The 22,583-nt window shown below is 49.3% G+C and overlaps 1 protein-coding gene across 1 annotated transcript in view; it reads right to left on the bottom strand.

The window, feature by feature from the left end:
• Positions 1-22,308, bottom strand: part of PRICKLE2 (prickle homolog 2 (Drosophila)) — a gene marked incomplete at its 3' end in the record, with an annotated part of 31,302 nt that extends 8,994 nt beyond the window's left edge. Inside the window, exons 1-6 of the mRNA XM_009071732.1 lie at positions 22,132-22,308; positions 10,295-10,408; positions 8,405-8,542; positions 7,438-7,641; positions 5,563-5,749; positions 2,448-3,311 (exon numbers count right to left, since the gene is read on the bottom strand). Coding sequence (XP_009069980.1) covers positions 2,448-3,311; positions 5,563-5,749; positions 7,438-7,641; positions 8,405-8,542; positions 10,295-10,408; positions 22,132-22,263 — 1,639 coding nt within the window. The remainder of the gene's footprint in view (positions 1-2,447; positions 3,312-5,562; positions 5,750-7,437; positions 7,642-8,404; positions 8,543-10,294; positions 10,409-22,131) is intronic.
• Between the last annotated feature and the right edge of the window lie 275 nt (positions 22,309-22,583).

The following is a 22,583-nucleotide window of genomic DNA, read 5'->3' as shown; positions in this document are numbered from 1 at the left end:
CTGCACACCCCCCGAGTTATCTGCGTTTACTGACGTCTCTAGCTAATTAGTAGTTAAAGTCATAATAGAAACATCACAGCAAAATCTGCTGCCAGGGAGGGACCAGCTTTTAACACATGCTCTGCAGGTCAGGGACTGTTTGCCCTTCAGCTCCCTATAAAAACGTTTTCAGCGATGCCATAAAACCTTAGATGGATACAGTATTAATTATTTCACTTTATAAGGTGGAGCAACTGTGCAGCATTGGTAGCTCAAAGGGACCTTGTATGTGGATGCCTGGGAGCTTCTGGGAAATCAGTGCTGGGGCATGTGGGGTGCAGGGCATGGGGAGAGCCAGACCCCCAAGCTGTGCTGGGGGAGAGCTCTGTGGGGTGTTTGCTGGGCAGACTGCTCAGGGATGGGAAAAGCCAGGCAGCAGAGTGCTGTGCCCTGATACCACCTGCCCAAAAACCTGCTCTGCCACAGACCTCATCCAGGTCACCGAATCTCCCTGTCCTCAAAATGCTGCCAATTAAATGGGATGCTAATTGTGTCCTCCATAATTGCAGACACGGCCCTGAGGGAGTTGCCTGTTGCTGCTGCAGTGCCCCCAGCTCGGGTGTGCCAGGTCCCAGAGCAAGGAAAATTATTAGAACCTTACACATAAATAAAAATGTTATCACCTCACTCTGCAGAGGAATGGCATAAAATCGCTGCAAGCCCCATCACGCTGAGCATCTGCTCCAGAGAGCAGGAAAGCAGTGAGCCGTTAAGGCAGGCACTGCCCGTAAGGAAACTCATACTTTGGCTCTGCATGGAGGATGGAGCCTTTGGGAGGTCTTCCTTCAGGAGTTTTAAAAAAGGGGTTTCTAAAATGAAAGACATAATGATTTTTCACTCCAACACGAAGGCCTTGCCATATTTCCTGTGTCTTGACCTGTATCCCCAATAACTTGCTACACTTCAGCTCCAAAGCATGCAACAACTCCTCCACTGCTCAGGGATTGCTCATCTGAGCTCAGTGTTGCTCAAGACTTTTTTGTACTGATGGGGTTTACACAATATGAGTTTTCAGGAACACAAGAGGCTTTGGAAATGTGGAGCTTTGCTTAAGAAAACTTGTTTCAGAGAGCAATTCCCAACTCCCTCACCATTTCACATCTACTTCTCCTCTGTGTATGTCGGAGGTTGTTTGAGAAAAACCCTTCCTATCTCATTAGCTTCTCCTCTCCTTGCTGTTTTGCCACTCGTCGGATAGGGAGCTCCTGGCTGAACACAGAGATCGTTTCACATCTCAGCATGGGGCTGGCAGCTTCCCTAAACAAACACACCAAACTGGGAGTGGGTGAGGAGGCACAGGCGCAGCAGAGCAAACCTGTCCATCCAGGCAGAGCAGAGCCCAGAACTCGGGTTCAGTGTGGCTCAGCTCTCCGGGGTCCCAGCGATGCTCACCGAGACATCCCCACCACCCAGTGCCAGCATCCCATGTGGGATCCTCAGGACAGGGTACCAAACACCCCACAGGCTGCTGCTCCCTGCCAGCAGCAAGGCAGAAGGGTTTCAGGCACAGAACCTGCTCAAATCCAAGCAATATTTGGCTGGAACAGAGAGAAGCCAGGGGAGTAGCAAAGAAAAAGCAAGACAGTATTTCTGGCAAGTAAACCAGGCTCAGTATTCTCTTTTCTGAGCAGTTTTCTGCTGAGGGACTCAGAAGCAAGGATAGCTGTTCCAGGTGAGTGGAGTGGGCTGCAGGAAGGACTGATCCTGCCCAGGGCCAGCTGTGGACCAGAGCCCCACACAGACACGTCTGTGCATGCACACCCATCCCCACAGCCGCAAAATGAAACCCAAACATGTTTGGGGTGAGAGGACTGAGAAATATGACCCTGGGATGCGCTCATGAGAACAGGCTCAGCCTGACAGGACAAACACCTCGCTTGGCTTTTCCCTGCAGTTTCTACCAAGGGGTTGGGGAAGAGGAATAAAAGAGCTGTGCATAGAGGGGGAGGAATTTCTTTTAACTAGTCATGTGCTCGAGGACTGCATAACATTCAGAAGGGGTTAACTGGGCCTATTTCAAAGCATTTTAAAATATTTTTAGCCCACAAGGGCTGCTGACAGCAGTCCTTCAAGCACGGAGGGCTGGAATCTGGCTCTGTATTAGCAGCTGGCCTTGATTTTCCCCCTCTCTTCACAAAAGGGAGGATTAAAGAGCTTGGAAACATTTGTTTTGAGCTGCACAGAAAGGCCAGCCATCTATAAAGCTCTGCTTTTGGTAAACAAGCAAGCAAAGGCAGAGAGGCTGCCAGGCAGGCAGGTCTGTGGCACTGAGCAGCAGTCCCCAAGCTGTCAGTCACCCTTGCAGTGAGAAGACACTGGTGGTGGCACTGACCCCGAGCACAAGGGACCCGATGGCACGGAGGGAGTCCTGGGGAGGCTGCAGGGTGACAGGAGTGGAGGTGACATACCTGTTGCGTTGGAGAGCGCCAGGGACTCCATGGAGCCCCGGGGAGTCTGCTCGGTGGGCGTCAGGTCCTCTGTGAACTTGAGGGCATTGATGGGGTGCCGGGTGCGACACTGCGGCGTTGGCATCCCACCTTCCTCTTCCTCTTCGTACTTGGGGACTTTCATACTTCCTCTGGTCTCAGGGAAGCTCTGGTTGGACATGTCGCTGTAGCTCTCCTGTGAGCGAAGCCTCCCTGAGTAGTAGTCCTCTCTGCAGTCCTGGATGAAGCTGCCACCGTGGCTCTTCATCGCCAGTGAGGAGCTCCTCTTTTGGTTGCTGAAATGTTTTGCCCATAGCTCCTGCTGCGAGCCTGGGACCTGGCTGGGGTTATAGGAGGTCCTTATGTTGCACTGGCTGAGAAGCTGCAAGGGGCTTTGGGACTGACTTTGCTCCATTTTGCCCCCGTAGTGATAGAGCTCATCCCGGCTCCTCCACAAGTGGTCCCTGTTGAGGCTCGGGGTCTGGCTGGCCAGGCTCAGCAGATCCATCTGCAGGGACAGCGGGTCCACATCAGTGGAGAGACGGTTGGAGGTGACCTGCAGTTGGTTGCACGGGCTGCGTGCTCCCTCCTCTCCTTTCCCCTTGTTCTTGCCGATCTTGGCGCTGCGGCGAGACTCTTTGGCTCGCGCGCTCTGGAAAGCCGAGTCAGAGGAGTCAGAGCCATTGGGGTCATCACCAATGCTGCAGGCCCTGGAGCAGAAGATCTGCCCCTGCTTGGGCAGGAAGGGCCGTCCCAGCAGGGACTTCTTGCACTGGGCACAGCAGAAGCAGGTCTCGGTGGCATGCCAGTGCTGGCCGTCGTACGTCATCTGGCCCTGGTCGATACCTTGAGAGGGAAGATACACAATGTCAGGGTCACTTAACACGTGCATCAAGGCCCAGCTGGATGGAATTTTGAGCAGCCTGCTCTAGTGGAAGGTGTCTCTGCCTGTGGGAGGGTTGGAATGAGATGACCTTTAAGATCCCTTCCAAATCAAACCATTCTATGACTCTATGATCCCTTATGAGTGACACGGTCTCACTCTTGAACGCCCTTTTGCAGGGTTCCTCTGATGCATGAAGTTAATCCCATTTCTAATTCCTCCCAATTCTAATTCCAGGCCTTTGTTTGGGAGTTACTCAGTGTTGGGAAAGGCAGCAGAACTATGCCTCAAGCTATTTTGTATTAAATGGGGATATTTCCGATCATAAAGCAAAGGAATGCAAGAAGTTCTCTATAAAGTCCTTGAAGTCAAAGCAATAATATGCTGCCTTTCTTTAAAAAAAACAAAAAGCCTCCAACTGAACCGTAATGAGGAATTTGTGCTGCCTTGGTTAAGCATGTAACAGAGCAGATGACATCCCTGTCCCTTGCTGCTGCTACTGTGACCCCATCCTAACTTTATTTTGGCTTCTGGGACCCCTTCTCCAAAAGGGAGTGGAAAGAGCTGGCCCCAGGGGTTGAGCACACACTCTTGCCTTGCACCCAGCCACATCTCCTGGGTTGCCCTACCATCCCCTCTTGGGTTCAGTAAAGGAATTGATGCAGACAGTCTGTCCCCTGCCAGCAAAACCCCAGGGGGCACATGTCTGCACATCACTCTCAGTCAGAGCCGTGAGCAAAGCTCCTGAGGTTTGAGTTATAAGCTTTACCCACTTGTTTAAGCTGCTGCTTATGGAAAAAGCCCCTGCTACCCGAGAAACCGCTGTGCTTGCACACCCACCGTGGCCGTGTCGCTGGGGGGGCCCAGTGCTGCCAGATAACTTATCAATGAACAGGATGATAATGGTCTGTTTTGTTCCAACCTAAATTAGGTTTAGTGTAATCATTTTTTTTCTCCCCTTATAATGAGCAAAATGCTTTAATGCAGACTGGAGTGCTACACTTGTGGGCAAAAGAGAAAGACGGTGGGTGGGATTTTATCAGCTCCTTTTCCACTGCCCAAAGCCATCTTGGAGAGGAAGGAGCACAGCCTCTTTACTTCACCCTCAGCTACCCAACCCGAGCCTTACAAGTCTTGCTTACCTCTGATTTACGTGGCTCTTAAGCACAGCACTCAGTGACTACAATGAGCAACTCGCAGCAAAATGGTTGCAGTCCCTCCTTTGCTAGAAATGTGCAAACATGCACCAAAATAGGCATTTTACCCTGCAAACCTGACAGTCAGCAGGCTCCAGCCGGACGGTCGGGGTGAAGGACAGCAGATGGTGGAAGCATGAGAGCAGGGAGCACGTGAGAAGCCTTAACAGCTGCTTCTTCACCGTTCTGCAGCTGAGCTTTTGGGAAGGATGTGCTGCAGGTCACAGCAAACACATCCTCCAAGTGCTTCACTGAAACCCTGAGTTTCCCCTCCCTGTGCCATCTGGCTGCTGCACAAGAGCAAAATGGTGTGTTTTTTTCTTTCCCTGCAGCCTATGAAATATTTGAACACGTGAGCTCACCTCCATGGACAAAGGGAGGGCTGCCTGCACTAGTGCTCAGCCAAGTGGCAAAGGGAGCTGGGGAAAGCAGCAAGGTGCTTCCCAGCCCACCCAGCCTGGGGCACAGCTACCCCCCCAAATAAAGTGGATTTTAAATCACAGTTCTAGAAATGTAGGTCGACCCTGATGCGTTATTTCTTTCTGTCTGAGAACATCTATCTGCAGGTTGATTAAAAAATGCAAGCAGAAACAATAATGATGCCTTAATGAACAAGCATCTTCTCTGACAGTATCTCATCAACTCGTGCAGTGCTTTGGCAAGCTGGGATGGGAAAAATGTGAGTTGAAGAGCCAGGCTGTTTACAGGAAAATGGGATTTAAAGGAAAAAAGTGTACATTTTATCAGACCAGAGAAAGCTTTCACTAGTTGCCACAGCTCCTGAAGCTGCCCTCTGATAATCCTCCCTTCTCTGACCACAAAAAGGGTTTAACCAAACAAATCACCGTGCTAGCTCCTCAGTGGGATGAGAGAGGGGCATGAGAATCTTCAGATGCCCCAGCCACAGGCAGTCCTGCCCATAGTGTTGTCAAAGGTTTAATGCAACATCTCCTGTTGGCAAAAACAACCTCCAAGTGGAGGTTTGGCCCCACTGCCCACCCACAGCAGCACCACATACCGATGTGCTGGGCACAGGTGTCGCAGTACTCAGCGTACAGGGACTCAAAGCAGCTGCAGCAGTAGGGTCTGCCATCCTTCATGATGTACCTCTGCCCCCCCAGCACTGTCTCACACTCGAAGCAGCAGAAGTGCTTCATGTGCCAGTGCCGCCCCTCGGCCTCGGTGCACTCGTCGGCAAAAATGATCTGGAAGGGCAAACACAAATGTGGAGAAGAGTCAGACAGAAAGAGGACCTGGGATGTGGATACCAACCTTCATGTTTTCTGCCTATGCATGGCAGTTGTGTCCCTTTGCTCATACAACCTCCAAGTTTTACAGCTATCCCCTCTAGTCCTGCATGGGAAACTCCCATGGTTTGGCTTGCAGCAGGGACACCCATCATTTCTTAGGAAAATCCATTAGAATGCAAATTCCTCAGGAGTGTGTCAGTGTCCAGGCTACAAAGTGTTAAGGCAGAGCTGCAGTAATGTGCTCATAAACTCATCCATCAGCAGGAGGGGTCGATCAGGGTAATAAACACGCTTATATACAACCTATCGATCTGGTGGACTTCTGAAGAACAGAGCAGCCACTTACTGCAACACATTTACCCATCTCTGAAACAGGGACCTGAGCACAAAGGATGAGCAAAAACACACGGAGAAGTGGCAGCTCTCTGAAGCAAGAGAAGATGGAGCTCCCTGGCTCCTCACCATCGGCTACCCCAGCCTGTGTGCTTATTAAAGTGATCACAGTCATTATAACAGTGGGGAAACTGAGGCACTGTTAAGGATGGCTGGTGAAGCAAACATCTAAAATGTTTTCAGTGGATGATTTCTTGCTGTCTCTGCTTCCCATCCCCACCCCATCTCAACTCCCAAAGCCAAGCCAAGGCAACAAGCAGCCCCAGCTCTGCTCTGTGGTTCTCTGTCCTGGCACAGGGCACACCAAAAGCTTTTCCCCTGTAGATCCTCTTACCCCGAATTACCCTTTCTCACAATTAGCACTGGATGTTTCAGGGGAAGAAAAACATGTTAAAGAAGGAGCTGAATGAAAGACTTAAATGAGAATTTGCAGGGATAAAAAGTACGTGAAAAAAATTTCCCAGCCTAAGCCACAAAGAAATAGGGCCAGTTGAATGGTTAGGGATTATTTTTTTACTGGTAATGCTACAAATTTAATTGGATACATACGTCAATGTTCTTTATATCTGAAGTGTGTATAGCCTTGGATATTTACTATTACATGCTTAAAAAGATGGGACGTGGTATTTTATAGTACATATGGTTTTCCACACCATGGTTTTCATAACTTTAAAAACCAGAACAATTTCCTTCACCAGCCTCTTAAACAGAGATTGACACTCAAGAAGAGCTCAGAGGCGACTCTGGATGGTTTTCTATATTCGTTTTGTATTCCATTTGTTCAGCTTCCTATAGACCCTTAATCGCCTCTCTTCAAGCCTATTTCAGCTCAGCATGTACTCAGACAGGACCAACTTGTAGAAAACACAGCACTCATCCCACCAGAGGCTTCTTCTGGGGGAATGGAGGAGAAGAGAGGACCACCACACCCAGCTGGGTTAAAATAACACAGTACAGAGGTTGTGCTGTTACTGGAAACATGGAACACCCCCAGCTCCCTGCATGTAGACAAGGACCTATCTCAGAACAGTCCTAGGCAGACTGCAACTAAAAATACCTGAAACCTCAGGAAAAGCTTGCTTGAACCCTCGGCAAAGACAAGCCATCATATTTTGTGTGCATGCCTCCACGTAGAGGCCAGGGTGGATGGAGGGGAAATGCCACCCAGTCAGTCAGCAAGGAGAACCCCCTTGTGCCACCCCCAGGGACAGCAGCAGCCGTGGGAGATGCCAGGGTGAGCTGACTCTTACCTCGTCGCATGCGGCGCAGCGGGGCTTGAGGCACTCGGCGTGGTGCCTGCCGCAGTAGATCTTCCCATCTTGGTAGAAGTAGATCAAGTCGACCAGCAGCTCGTTGCAGACACTGCAGATGAAGCAGGGAGGGTGCCAGCAAACACCGTGTCCCGCTCGTGAGGCGAAGACAGCCATGTCTCCTCCGTTGATTTGGCCACCACACTGTCAGAAAACCCGGTGATTAATTGGGGTGTGGGTGAGCCCATTGCTGCCCATCACCAGCCAGCTGCTTTCACAACCTCTCCCCTGCACAATGCAGGAGCTGAACTGAGTACTCCACATCAAATATTGCAGGGTGCTCTTGAACGTGCCCAAACAGACCCCAGCGCTCGTACCTAGTGGAGTCATGTGAATGCTTCTCCTGTAACCTTCATAAAATCATAGAATGGTTTGAGTTGGATGGAACCTTAAAGATCATCTCGTTCCAACACCTCTGCCCATCTACTAGACCAGGTAGCTCAAAGCTCCATCCAACCTGGCTTCAAACACTTCCAGGGACAGGGCAGCCACAACTTCTCTGGGCGGCCTGTGCTAGTGCCTCACCAATCTCACAGGAAAGTATTTCTTTCTAATATCCAATCTAAACCTACCCTGTTTCAGTTTAAAGCCACCCCGACAGGGCAGCCACAACTTCTCTGGGCGGCCTGTGCTAGTGCCTCACCAATCTCACAGGAAAGTATTTCTTTCTAATATCCAATCTAAACCTACCCTGTTTCAGTTTAAAGCCACCCCCCTATCACTACATGCTCTTGTAAAAAGTCCCTCTCCAGCTCTCTTGTATTTAGGTACTAAAGGGCTCTAAGGTCTTCCTGAAGCCTTCTCTTCTCCAGGCTGAACAATCTCAGCTCTCTCAGCTTGTCTTCATAGGAGAGGTGCTTCACTTAACTTGGCTGATTCAAGTGCCAGTTCATCACCTGCTACCCACCTGCTCACAGATGGCTCCTGTCATGGTTACAGGGAATGGCCGAACATTGCCTCTTCCTAAATTTTCCCTCTTCCTTTGGTTGCTGAAGAGTTTGAGCTCCCTCTTCTCCTCCTCATCCAATGAATTGCAATAGCGGACCTAAAACACACAAGTGATGCTCAGTGTTAATGATGTACTTGGCTCTCTGGACAGCAAGGCTCAGTCCCATGGGCCCTGCAAACCCCTGCACTGGGCATATGCAAATAAACTCTGCCCTTTGATTGAGGGAGGTTGGAGAAATGCAGGTGTCTGGGCTTCAGTCACCTGAGGTTTGGTCAGAATTTCAAGAGGTAGCCATGAAAAGAAAGGGCAGGAGCAAGGTTGTTTTTCGAGTGCTCAGTTTGTAGAAAAGTCTTAGAAGTTGGGTTCTTGGAGTTCTACGCAGACCAGCAATCAGACTGATGGTTTTCCTGCTTTCTCTACCATCCTCCTATGGCAGAGGTCTTCAAAATATTCCACTGGCACTTCTAGAGGACAGCCCCTTTTCCCTGTGCAAATGATGGAATTCCAGTGCCTTGTGAACTATTCTTCCAGCACAGGGTCAGGTCTGCACATTTGCAAAACCACTGCACTGGAAGGTTAATAAGGAAGTACGTAAAATAAAAGGATACAAACAATGAATGATGCAATTTCCCCAGAGCTTATAAAACTCTGAGGTTTTCCTGGCTGTTTTCATCCTTCAGGCTTAGCTCTTGGCTGGTTGCATCTCTATGGAGAATATGACTGAAAAGCCAAGGTGACCACATGTAGCACCAGTGCCCAATCCAACCTCCGTTACTTTGGGAGGGCAGGCTCATGGAGCTGAGCAGGGTTATTCATGTGAGCAACCAACACACCTTGAACGTTCAAAGGAGTGAAACCGAGCACAAGGGGAAACTGGATGCAAAATCTGCCAATTTGCAGAAAATACATGCAGACTCACAGGTCCGACCTTCATCAACACTGGCTGCAGCAGCAGCATTTGTGTGTATTTATTCCCTCATTTTTTTGGCTGTCAGAGGCTGTGGGTTTCCAGCTGCTGCCAGGGAAGCAGGCAGGCAGGTTGGGGCCCAAGGTTGTATGGGAAGAAGCCCCTTCCTGGTGCCTGGAGCTCCCCCCGCACTGGCAGTGCCACGCTGTGCCCGTGGCACACAGCCACACGCAGGCAAACTTGTTAAAATCTGACCTAGATCAAACAAGTTACCTACATGTATTTTCCAGAGCGGCTTCTTCAGAAAGCAGCATGAAAATAATGCTTTTTGTTTACACAGGGAAATTTTGCGGGTTACCAAAAGCCACTGTTCTCACTGGTGAGATCAGGACGTCTAAGACCAGACCCTTTTTGCTGTCTCACATCCTTCTTGCGAGACGTAAGAAGGTTTATGTGCTCTGACTGGTCTTGACTCAACCTCAGGCTTGCCAGGCTCTCCCAGTTCACAAGGCTCAACCCAAGTGAATCCCCTCCTTGGCACACTCACTCCCACTCCCAAGGTGAGTTGGAAGCAGCACCTGGCAAAAGGCTTTTGCAACTTCAGATCTGGCTCTAGCTGATCTCAACAGCATTACAAGCCATTTTTCATGGGACTTTGGACTTCAACGGCTGAGAAAATGCTTTCATTTCAGAGAACTGAAGAAAGATGACTTACAAATTGGTAAGTTTAGAAACAAACAGCTCCCCACCTCCAACACCATCCAAACAGGGAGCAGATATAGCAAAAATATAGCAACTTAAATAGCAACATGACCAAACTCCAAGTAAATCCCCCTGAAAAGCAAAAGGAGTTGAGAAAGGATGAGCCATGCATCCCACAAGTGCGTCCACTCCCCACCCACAGCCCTGTTGATGTCCAAGGACAATTTTTGGATACTGACCTCATTGTCGTGTGGCGGCAGCTGGTGCAAAAGTTGCTTTATGCGAGATTTCTCTCCCGGGCTGTTGACGTAGGGGACCTTATCCTCAGGCAGGCAGCTGTAGTACTGATGCACCTATGGAGCAAGAGACAGGACTGCAGTGGTGTTCCCCGGCAGAGCCCGTGTCCCCATGCCCAGCCAGCAGCCAACCCCCGAGGCAGAAGGTGCTGGGTCTTCCCAAAGATTTTGAGCAGGGAAACACAGCCATAGGAGCTGCTTTGGGTTTGTTGCCTTTCCTCCTCCGAGGAAGAAGGTGTCAGCCCCGGCGAGGCAGCGTTACCGTTTGCTCGGTCAGCCTCCATAGCGTTAGCATGTTGTGCCTGCTGTGGGGATGTGTCGGCCCCTGCCTCGGCAGGGCAGGTTAAAAAGGCTGCGCCCCGACAGCCTCTGTGTTGCTGGCTATCTCAGCCTCCACCTCCATCAAAACCCTCCGGGCTTTTTTCTGCAGCAATTTGTGGAAATAAACAGCAGATAAAAATCTGTTGGAAGGCTTAGTTTTTTCTCTTTTGTCTCAGAGCATATAATTAAAATCGGCTATTAAAAAGGCAGGGGAACGGCGTGCCTGGCGCTGGGAGCCCGGTGCAGCCCAGAGAGGAAGCACACCCTGAACCCCAGCGTCTCTGCTCCGACTGCCACACCTGGGACGTGCACTCCAGGGCCGGGCCAGCACCGGGAGGGGACTCACTGGCTGAGGATCCACTCCGAAATGGCCACGGTGATGTTGCACATCGTGGGAAGAGCCAGGAGAAGGTAAGGGTAAGGGAAAGCTTGGCTGGGATTGGGATTCTCTGCAGCCCCAGATGCCTCTGGATGCTCGGGCAGGAGCAGAGGGCTGGATGGCTTCCTTAAATCTGTTCTTGGCTAGAGAGATGTAGGCTGTTTTCCCAGTGCCTTTGCTGCAGTGGGATTAGCCCCGAGATGCTCCCTTAGCTCTCAGCAGTTCATTTTGGAGCGGCTGCACCGCCCGCAGCTTTCACAGGGCTTTTCCCAAACGACGCTTCCTTTGCAGTGACTTCCGATCAGCTTTTTCCCTTGCTGTATGCTTTGGACTTTGGCCTAGAAAGCACCACCTGGGCTGGTTCTCCCCAGAGAAGCCCTCTCTGCCCACACAACCCCACAGCATCTGTGGATGACAAGCTGCCGCGGGTTATTGGGAGGGATAGGGACACAGAGGAAGGTCACCCAGGGCTGGCTGGCAGGGGAGCTCGCCCACGGGCTCACAGGCTGATGGGGGTGGCTCAAATACAGAGTTACCTTCTACAGGAAAAAAATACCCTTTTATTCCAGAATAAATATCTAAAAATCATGTTATTCAGGAACAATTGCCCTGCATTCAGCTCACTCCCTGCTCTCATTCAGAGCTATGTGTGAGCAAGAGCTGATCCGGTGCCTTTCTCAATCCTCCTCAAGCCAATGCCACCATCCACCTTTCCCCATCATCAGGTTTTACAGAAAGGGAGATTTTTAGCAGATTTCCACCCATAACTCTGCAGTTCTGATGACAAGGGAACTGCTCATGTCACTAAGCTGAGGAACATGCTGAACATATGCCACTGCAAAACCCTAAATTTGTTTTGCTAAGGCACAGCAGAAACAGACCCACCAGCTATGGAAACTGTCAAAGAAAGAATGTCTGCGAAGTATTTTGTTATGTTAAAAAGAAAACAAACTACGTACATTAGAATACTTACTTTGCATTTATAGAGCATCCTTCATCCAGGGACATCAAAGCCCACTAAAAAACACTTAAATTCTCATGATGTGATACACGAGGTAGCAAATATACACACTGGGGTGGACTAATTGCAGCATCCTGATATTAAGTGAGCTCCCTGAGTTCATGCAGCTGGTCTGTAGCAGAGTTTGCAGTTGAGAATCTCCCAGTGATGCCCAGGCTGCCATACCCTTTACCAGGTTTCCGTGCTGTCACACTGTCCCCCCCCAGCCGGCACAGACTCCTGCTGTCTTCTCCTGCCAAACTCCCCACATGCAGACAGGCTGCTTGCTTTGCTCACGTTGGTTAGTTTGTGTTTTTATTTCTTGCAATGAAGTTTTTTTGCCCACTGAGTCCTTGAAGTTGTTGGAGACCATAAATCACTTTCTTTTTTTGAAGAGCTGCCAAATTCCATCAGGCTGTTGTGGTCCCTAAAGCAATGAGCCCTAAGACGCTCACCCTGGGCAAAAAGCAGGGATGGGTGTTCTTCCTTTGGGTGCTGCCTTCCTGGAGCATAACGTGGAGGAATGTACATGCCTAGCTCTGCTCCTGCTTCCGCTGGGAAGTTTTCCATTTAGTCTCAGCAGGTCCACGGGAACTGGTTCCCATCACACCAGCAACATAGCTCGGCAGGGATGGGCAATTCGGTTTGAGAAGCAAAACAAAATAAATATAACAGGCTCCAACCTGTGTTCTGTTGCCTGAAATAACCTGAAAGGGTTTGCTTTGGATCCACATCAGCCAAGGGGACCTTCTGCAGGGGTGTTCATGGAGAGGATGGAGTGGAAGTAGCTGCCAGTCCTTGTCCAGCGCCTGCAGGACATCTCATGGGGAAGATATCTTTATGCCAGCCAATGGCCTCCTCCAGCCACCATCCCTCCTGGGGACAAACTTGAACCAGAGGGATGCACAGATCCTTTCACCTGGGAAATCATTCCAATCTTGAGATCCAGCCAGAGTGCAGATGAAGAGCAGAAGGGCACCCCTTGCCCAGGCTGACATTAACCCAGGCTTATGTAAATAACACTCTCGCATCCATCACCCATTCCCATCTCCCTGGGGAGCCAAGGCTGGGAGAGACAGTGTCCCAGGCTGTCAGTGTCCCTGCCTCTGTGCTCAGCTGTCTGCCAACAGCGTTTCTGCCCCAGTGAGTGAGCAGCTGGCAGCTGGGCTGGCACAGCCCAGTGTGGTGCTGAGGAATAAGGAAAAATAAAGAAGGAAGAGGGGATTCTCAGATCAATTTGACTTTCCAGGGAAAAGGCCTGCAGAAAATCTTAACTTGCTGGAAAACAAAAACTGCTTACTCTGCACTTTGTTTTTGTACAAAAGGTCACTGTTTTATGTTAAAGTAACTCCTCCTCCGTCCAGCTCCAGTTTGGAGCATGCACAAGGCTTGCAGCTGGTGAGCCTTGGAGGGCCACTGCATCCAAAGGGTCTGGTCCAGACCCACCACACACCAGTGGACGGTTCCCCACTGCCCTTACAGGCTCTGCAACATGAGCTGCACCCAGCTAAGGATAACAGTGTGGGGCAGTGAGCCCAGATGGATAACATTTCCCTTTTAAACCGTGCAGTATCTGTAACTGTTTTATTATTAAATACTCCTGCCATACAACACAGCAGTTCTGCATCCTCCTATTTCCCTTTACAACAGATCTGCCCTGCCCATGATTATCCCAACAAGCATCATTAACACACAGGAGCTGTGTGGGGCTGGACTGGGTTTCATCCTTAGTTTCCCTACTTCGCTCTCACCTCTGCTCACATCTGGATGAGAAGCACCCCAGAGGAAAACATCAGGCTGAGTTAAAATAAAGCTTAAGACAACATCACGAGGTTGTGGATGTCATGGGGATGGCTGAACGCTGTGGGCTCTTGGTGCCTTGGCACACTGACCAGCTGGGCAAGCCCCATTCTGCCCCAGGGTGGTCTCCCAGGCACTGGGATGTGCTCCGTGGTGCCAGAATCTGGCACGGCAGATATCCATCTTCCCAGGGTGTTATTCTCACCTTCCAAAGGAAAATGTCTAAATGCCAAGTTTTGCTAACAAAAACCGATACATGTTTTGGAAATTAACAGCTGCTTGGAGTTAATAAAATGGGAGGGGGCATGGGGCAGGGGGGGAGATAGAAATTAAACTAGAAAGAAACCAGGAGAAAGGAAAGAACATAATGTAAAATGAGGGTAGGAAAAAGCCTTTAAAGTGGAGCCAACTTTATTCAAAGGCACTGAGGAAAGTAATTACATTAGTTTACAAATGCCTTTGTGTTCTGCAGTCTTCCTAAGTTTGGGGTGTGTTTCCAGTTTAACTTTGACAGTTTACAAACCTACTCTAGCCCTGCTAAATAAAGGCAGGACTGCAGCTTGTCCTGGCAGTCCCAGAGGTGACCAAAGACAAAACCCACATGAACATATCTGTGAGCAAAGTCTTACACCTCCTAGAAGGAAAAACTTGCAAATATCCTGTGAATTTGAGCTATTGATGAAGGATGCCTTTGATCAATGAATTAAAGCCATGAATTGCTGTTGGGAAGTAGCATTTGGGAATGCTCACCCCGAGTACAACAGCCCTTCCTCAAGCACCCACCAAACCGGGCTGTTTGGGATGACTGTTCCGCTGGGATGGACTACAAAGGAGCGCGCGGTGTCCTGGCGCGGGTGCTGACTTGCTCAGCCCTCACGGCTCCGGCACATCCAGCTGGGCAATCCCGCCTGGCTTTCATGAAACCAAACAAACTGCAAAACCATCTGCAAGGCTTTTGCAAAGAAGGGCAGGACGTGCTGGCCTGTGTGTCGCAGGAGGAACACGGATGTCTCCAAAAAGGGAACCTTGTTGGGTCAACCACTGCTCAGGCACAGTGCTGTAAATCATCACACGCAGTGGAGTCTGTTCAACACACCAGTGTTCTCCGACATCCCCCCACACCCAGGACAGCATCATTCCCCCTGGGACCATGCTGGGGCACCACACCACCTGGGGATGTAGCGCAGCAGCACAGAGCGCTGTCAGCACACTGACGTGTGTGCTCAGTCGTGGCTCCGTCCCGCGGCTCGCTGCGTGCGTGCTCTCCTGGGCTTTGGTCGCCAGTGGCTCTGACAAGCCTGTGCTGGCCCGGGCGAGTGAGGCTGCTCCTGTGGCTTGCCTGCTCCTCCCCAGCGCCGGCTTCTGAACAGCACACGTCAGGCATTCGTGATCTTTTACACTGAGCACTTAACATTGACAGAGAAATGAATGCCAGTGGCTCTGACAAGCCTGTGCTGGCCCGGGCGAGTGAGGCTGCTCCTGTGGCTTGCCTGCTCCTCCCCAGCGCCGGCTTCTGAACAGCACACGTCAGGCATTCGTGATCTTTTACACTGAGCACTTAACATTGACAGAGAAATGAATCTGATGCCTTTTCTCTCATTTTTGGAAAAGCAAAGGGGAAAAATCCCAAACAAGCCACACGCAAATAACCCTCCCAACGTGTCTGCAAAACGTTGCAAGTGCTCGTACATGTTGGCTCACACACGAGCTCCACAGATGACACCATGTGTGAGCCTGGAAAACGGGTTCAGTGTGCTTTGGCCCGAGTCTGGCACGTCCTCCTTTTCCAAGACCATTAGGATACAAAGCACTTACTTATTTCTTGAAGCAAAACAATCCTTGCAGCAAGGCCAGATGCTCTGAAACGGAGAGGAGAGTGGGAACTGCCGGCTGGGTCTGCCAAGCATGGTGATGCAGCTAGGCACGCACCCTGGAGGGATGCAGATAGCCCGAGACCCTGAAGCCCCAGCTGGATGGAGACCTGTATCACCCCCAGATCCACGAGCATACCCATGTACCAGCACACGACGGTGGGAGGCAGATGCAATCCCTGGCGCCGGGCAGTCCGGCATCCCACAATGCTGGGTTTGCTCTTGGAAACCCGCTCCTAAGTCACAGGGACAAAGGCAGGGAACAAAGGGAAAATAATTTTTCTAAGTGCTATTTGTTCTGGCACACTCTGTGGCTCTCCACACGCTCCTCGAGGCGTCTGAGCGTTGCTGCTCCCCAGTTGAGAACGACATCTACTCCTGCCAAGCCTTTGGAGCAGCTCTTGGTCTGTAAGAGATCCCGCGGAAACATTGCTTCCTGCTGGCATCAAAGAGGAACATTTGAATGAAGGCCGTACATCCACACGTTTTAGACTTGTGAAAGCGTATGACATGATTTTCCTTTTTTAAGCAGAAATTGAATTTGGATTAAAAGGAGCCAGATCAGTCCTTTCAACAGCATCCAAGTGCGGTCTGTGCTGCGAGGTCCTGACCAGCAGAGCTGCTCTTTGCAGGGCTCAGGGTCTCCTGGAGCACTGGGAATGATAATGATCATCTGTCGCATTGATCATCGCTGATCACTCCCCTGGGTATCCCACTTGAAATGCTCTTGGATTTCTAAAGCACAGGGCAGCACACGAGTGTAACACTGCAACACAGAAAAGCTCAAACTGCACACTGGAATAAAGCTCCAGGACAAGCTTATATTATGTAGCCCAGGGTTTGTCTGTTTCCTTTTCCACTCCTTGCCTCCCCCCCTGCCTCTCACCTCTGCTGACCACCACCTAGCTGCTTCAAATTTCAGAACCGAGTGAACCACATCAGGTGAGTGGTTTGGTTTTCCTGGCCCACCAAAAGCAGTTGATTCCCTCCCTGAAAATAAGATCGTTCAAGGATTAAGTAATTTTACCAGCTTCCATTGGCTCACCACAATCAGGCCAACACCCCAGGATACAGAAACGCAGCAAAAGCTCAGACGCATGGCTTTGTCATGTTGGCTTTTTTTCAGCACGGGATGCACTCACACCTCCACTCTACTCCAGGGCAGAAGGAATAGCTCCAGGATCTCCTAAGCCCCCAAGTCATGCAGCACTGGCATCACACATGGAAAAAGCATTCTGTGTGCAGGACTGCTACTCCGTGCAGCAGCTGGGAAGCATTCGGCACAGTCCGATGCCTGCAGGCTGGATTTAGACAGCTCCAGCCTTGAAATAGGAGCCGCTAACTGCCAGGCTATTTAGATACCCAAAGAGTTCACTGGGGAGGTGATGGACTCACCGCTACCTCAAAGTGAAACTGGAGAGCTTTTAAAAATGTGCTGAAATGCAGCTTTTGGGTAAAATATTCCAGTGTGCACGTGTGTAAGGGGGTAATATGAGAGGCAGCTGCAGCTTCTGGGAGCAGGGTTAGATGAGTTACAGCTTCTCCTCAGCATCCTCAGCTCCCCATCCACCCTGCACTGCTCTTAGGATCAGGATCTACCAGGAAGGTAGAGCTCTTCACGGGGCTTTTGTCCTTTCTCTACCAGGTCATAAATTATCTTATTTGCTCCCCATTAACTACACAGGCTTGGGGCACAGGGTTCCTTGGGTCTGTCTTACTCCTTCCCTGCCACATGTAGGACTTTAGTCTCTTGGGGAGTAAAACAGTTTGCTGAACTGAGAGGGCTCAAGAAAGGATGAGAAGGTACAATGCACTTGACCGTGTCACAATAGGCACAAGTGAGACACATCCCCCCAGAGATGCCTGGCCCAGATAATGTACTTTCTACCACAGCAGGGTGGTGAAAATGGGTATCTTTAGGTAAGGTGTAAATGTATGTTCAGTGTGGGTTCATCTCCACTCTCCTTTCCTCACTTTCTGACCTGAACAGTAACTGATGAAGCCTGGAGGTTTTATAACTCAAGCCCTTCCTACAGATCTTGCAAAAGATCCAGAAGAGGAATTAACATGTACGTTAGCACCTGAATAAATTCCCTGTGACAGCTATGAGTTTCACACCACTGCAAAGCTCTTGAGGTCCAAGCTCTAACGCCAGACTCAGAGGAAAGTGGTCCCCTGAACCTTCATGTTGCTAATTTTAGCCCAGATGAGATTTTCATAACTTTTTAAGGGACTCAACCAGAGTAACTGTGCTGACAACAAGGGGGAATTAAGGTCTTATGGCACATACAAGGGTCTCAAATGTTGGCATGCCAGAGCCATAAAGCCGCACCGCAGCTGAAGTAGAACCCCATCTTTTGTTTAATTGGGAACCTCTGCCCATAACCAGCTGCTCCTATTACTGAGACACAATAAAGACAGAAATCCTCAAAAATCCCTTGTATTCAGAAATTCAAGCTGGCATGTTATAACCCCTCTGGATTTCTCCAAACCACAGGCCCAAGGAATTCATTGCTGCACATTCACATGTATTTACACGTCTTGCCTAAAAATGTGAAAAACACATCATAAAAGGACTTATTTTTAAGCATCTGCCCTCAAACTTATGCCAGTGCAAGGAGGATCAGCTGTTGGACTGCCAGCCCCAGCAGACAAACTGGCTCCCAAAGTTGCCTTCCCCCAACTTTGCAGCCAAGCTCGGTCTGGGATTTTGCTTTGCTGAGGACACATTTCTATTGGTGTCAGCCCATTTCAAGATTTTCACACTTATTTCTTTAGCCAACCATTGAAATGCAGGCAGGAAAACAAAGTATTTCTCAAAGCCCATGTCCTGAGCTTCTGTACAGCCACCTCTGCCATTCCCATCTGCATCCCTGTCTTCTAGAATAGAAGTCTCTCTCCTGCCATATGACGACTTTTCATTGAGGTCCAATCCAAGTGGGATTAGACCACACAGAAGCCTCTTGGCCATCCTGTGTAGCTGCTGCTACTACAAGAATCCATATTTTCTAATCATGTTGTAATTTATGGAGCTCAGTCTTGGGTTTTTACCCATCGCTCTCTGTTGGCAGGTTGCCGCTGAGCCTTACACCTCTGATGGTTTGAAATCTCTTCCAATTTCCTGCCTGAGTGCATTTGGAGCCAGTTTATATCTATGCTTTTGTGCCAAAGTTGGAGGTTGAATAACTGCTCTTCTTCCTCTAATGCATAAGAAGTGATCATAACCCTTTGATTTGCTAGGCTGGACAAACCAAGCTCTTCTAGGCTCCTCAACAAAAAACATTTCCAGTGTCCTTCCAGTTTATATCCCTCTTTCTTGCACAGGGTTGTCATACATTTTAGCCAGTTTTCCAGAGGAATTTTTATCATACCTTATGCAGTGGTATAATATTTTTATATTACTATCTTAATTCCTGTGTCATAAACATATTCAGAAATATGTATTTATTGCTTTTGAGTAAAGCACTTTGTAGCCTTGCACACTGATGAGCCACAATACAAAAGGTAACTTCTAGCTCTGCTCCTCATTGAAGTGTCTGGATCAATATCTGTGAACACTGGACCAATGCCTTTTTCTCTTCAATAGTGGGCATTGAGTAACCAACATGATTTTCACTAGCTGACAGGTACCACAGAGCAGCTGATGCCTGAATAAGTGTCCAGGAATCCAGTGAGACCTTGTAGGTTTGAATCGATTCCCTTTCAGATGGTACTTAGTAATTTAAGCTGTGGATTGAAGGGACTCTCCAAATTCTGAACTGACCTGCCAAAAACCAATGTCATGTTTGTTGGCCAACTCCTCCCCCCCTGAAATCCTGTAAATTGCTGTGTTGAGCGAGATGTGAACGCTGTCTCCCAAGAATAGTGAGGCAGGAAGGCTGACGTCCAAGTATAATAAGAAAATTGCATTAGTCTTTCAGGGGAACACTTACCTCCCCAGTTCATATGCTGCATAGAGATTTTAATAAAGCAGAATATTGCAAAAAAAGTGGTTTCATTTCATCTGTTTCATGTCAAAAAATACAAAAGCGAAACAGTGAAAGACAGAGAAAAATTCCCTGCCTGCAAATCTGTATTTTCAGCCCAGCCTGACAGCAGTGTCCTCAGCCAGAGCAGAGCCCACCAGCTGCTCCATGGCAGACAACAGCCTTGCAGAGGCTCCACATCACGTGCACACACCTGACACACTGACCAAAGAGCCACACGTCTGTCTGCAGCCTTGATCAGCTCTGGTGAGCCACTGCAGAGGAACCTCCTACCCCCATGGGAGGCAAACAGCCCCTCCTGCACACAGGAGCACCACAGCCTTGTTATACCCCAGCCACATCCTAACTCCTGGAGAAATTCTGCATCTCTGGAAGTGAAATTCCTCACCTCTGGAAGTGCTCAAGGTCAGGCTGGATGTGGCTTTGAGCAACCTGATCTAGTGTGTGGCATCCCTGCTCCTGACGGTGGGGTTGGAACCAGGTGATCTTTGAGGTCCCTTCCAACCCAAACCTTTCTATGGTTCTATGAAATTCAGGGTGCTGCTCTTCACCTGGGGACAAGCCCCAGCCCTGCATTGTGGCTGTGGTACAGCCCAGGGAAGTCACACCTTGTTTTTGTCTCCTTAGTGGCTCATCTAATGTGAAAAGTCACAAAAGGGCTGGCGGATGAGCTTTGCTGAATGGATTTCAGTGCTTGTCTCTGGCTCTGCTTATGGCTGCTCTTCATCTCCATGGTGATTAGAGACAGGTCTGAAGTGGCAAATCTGCTAACAGGCCCAGCGACGTAGACTGAGGAGCATAATGAGAAAGAAGGTGCTCGTATCGAGGAGCACCGTGACCCCTGCAAGAAATAGATGCTGGAAGAACCTAAAAATACATTAACCTGGGTAATGCATGAGATGTCAGTATCTACTGATAGAGCTAATGGGCTTCTATTTTCTCCTGAACACCCCAAACTCCCTGATGGCACACTGTTTCTTAAAGAGCACCTGCAGGATCAAAGATGCACACAGGTCTTCTGGAATATGTCACCACCATGCTGAAAGTGGCTTTTAATTGCTGCCCATGCCAATTCTGTACTCAACAGAGACCATGCCTACCTGGTCAGGTGCCATCTGTCACTAACTACCTGTATTTCCACCCAAAGCCACAGGGATGTGGACCAGCTTGGGCTCCAGAAGCCACCGACACGCCTGGACAGAAGGTGAAGCAGAAAGCAGGTGGCACCAGATTGGGTCTGGTCCACCAATGGGACTCCTCAAACTCAACTGGTTTGTGTCCCCACAGCATGAAGGACCAGCAAAGCTACTTCAGGACCATCTGCATCTCTCCACACACCGTGTCCTTTACCTCCTGGGAGGCACAAAGGGAGCCTCTGACATAAGGAAGGTGACAGAAAACAAGGCTGCTGCCTGATTTGCACAGTTGGATGGCACCAAACGAAACACACGGTGCTGTGGAGTTTCAAGCGAGCGCCGAGTGAGGCTTATAAAGACAAGAAAAAAGAACCAAACAACTGGATTTTCTCTAATCAGACAGATAATATTTACAGCCTATGGGTGGTGCCAAAATATTTCAGGAAATGCCTAAGCCGGTCTGAATAAAAGCTCAGGAAAACACAGTATTTAAGGACAGCAACTACAACAGTAAGAATGAAAGCTTTCCACCCTCTCCCAGCCTCCTAACACAGTTAAAAATGATTGCCATAGCAATTATCAGGGCTAAGCTCATTTTGCAATCTCCTCTGTAAATTAAGTTCTGAGCTGAACATGTAAAAGACCAGCATAAAAACCAAAGGAATCATGTAAACTGGGAGGCACAGAATCAATGCGTGCTCTGCACAGACAGCACGCTGAGGTCTAATCCGTCCTGCTCAATTCCTGCACCAAGAGACTCGAGCTTCACTTGAGCTATTCCTCCCAGTAAGACATAAACATGATGCTTGAAAAACCCAAACCACAAAGCCTTTGGCCCATTTTTCAGAGAAATCTACCAGCTTTGACTGTCTGCCCTGGACTTACCGCAGAGCAGAGAAGTCCAGGAGGGCAGAACACAAGCACTGAATCCCTGGGGAACACTGGAGTCCCATCGCTTTTTTTCCCCAGTGAAACATTAGTAGATATGCCTGTATCTTTTCCCTAAAACACCACAACAAATCCCATCCTGGAAGCATTTTGTTTCCCCCCTCTCAATTACCAATTACATCTACAGATGCAGAAAACCACAGGTCCTGCAAGGATCATGTGTAATTTTATTCCATTTGTGCATTCAGACAAGATCTGTCTCTGCAAGTCTCAATAGTGCACCCAGAACCAGCCATATGCAACAAATGCTTGCACCTCTAGAAGAAAAATCAGGGAAACTATTTTCAAAGAACATATTAAAACAATTTATATCTGGTAGCTGGATGGTGCCATCATTACCTGCTCAGGCTTCAGGCCGGGGGGGACCCATGCATACTCTTCCAAGGCACAGCCCGAGTCGTCGTCAGAAGTTGAATTCCTTTGGAAGTCAAACATGAGCTTCGTGACTGTCTTCTCCATCTCCAGAGGCATAACTGTTACGATGTGCTCTTCCTGGGAGCACTTGCAGTGAAGGCAAATCTTCCTGCAAAGTGAGGAGAGAGGGAAAAGAGGAGATGCCTCAGTGAGCTGCGCTTTAAATAAGAAAGCAAAGCAATTCCTGTCAGCCGTTGGCCTGCAGAGACTTATGCTCAAGTGTTTTCTCATGCAAGATTTGTCTCTTTTACAGGGAGGAAATAAAAGTCCATATTTGCTGCAGCAACACTTGGCAATCCAGCTGAGTCAGACTGCCCAGTGTCTGGGGCTATGCAATTGCTTGTCCCTTTACTGCACCACAAGGAATATTTCCAGGG

The sequence above is a fragment of the Acanthisitta chloris genome, unplaced genomic scaffold, assembly GCF_000695815.1.
Source record: "Acanthisitta chloris isolate BGI_N310 unplaced genomic scaffold, ASM69581v1 scaffold8073, whole genome shotgun sequence".
Lineage (NCBI taxonomy): Eukaryota > Metazoa > Chordata > Aves > Passeriformes > Acanthisittidae > Acanthisitta > Acanthisitta chloris.
This window is presented reverse-complemented; position numbering and strand designations above follow the sequence as displayed.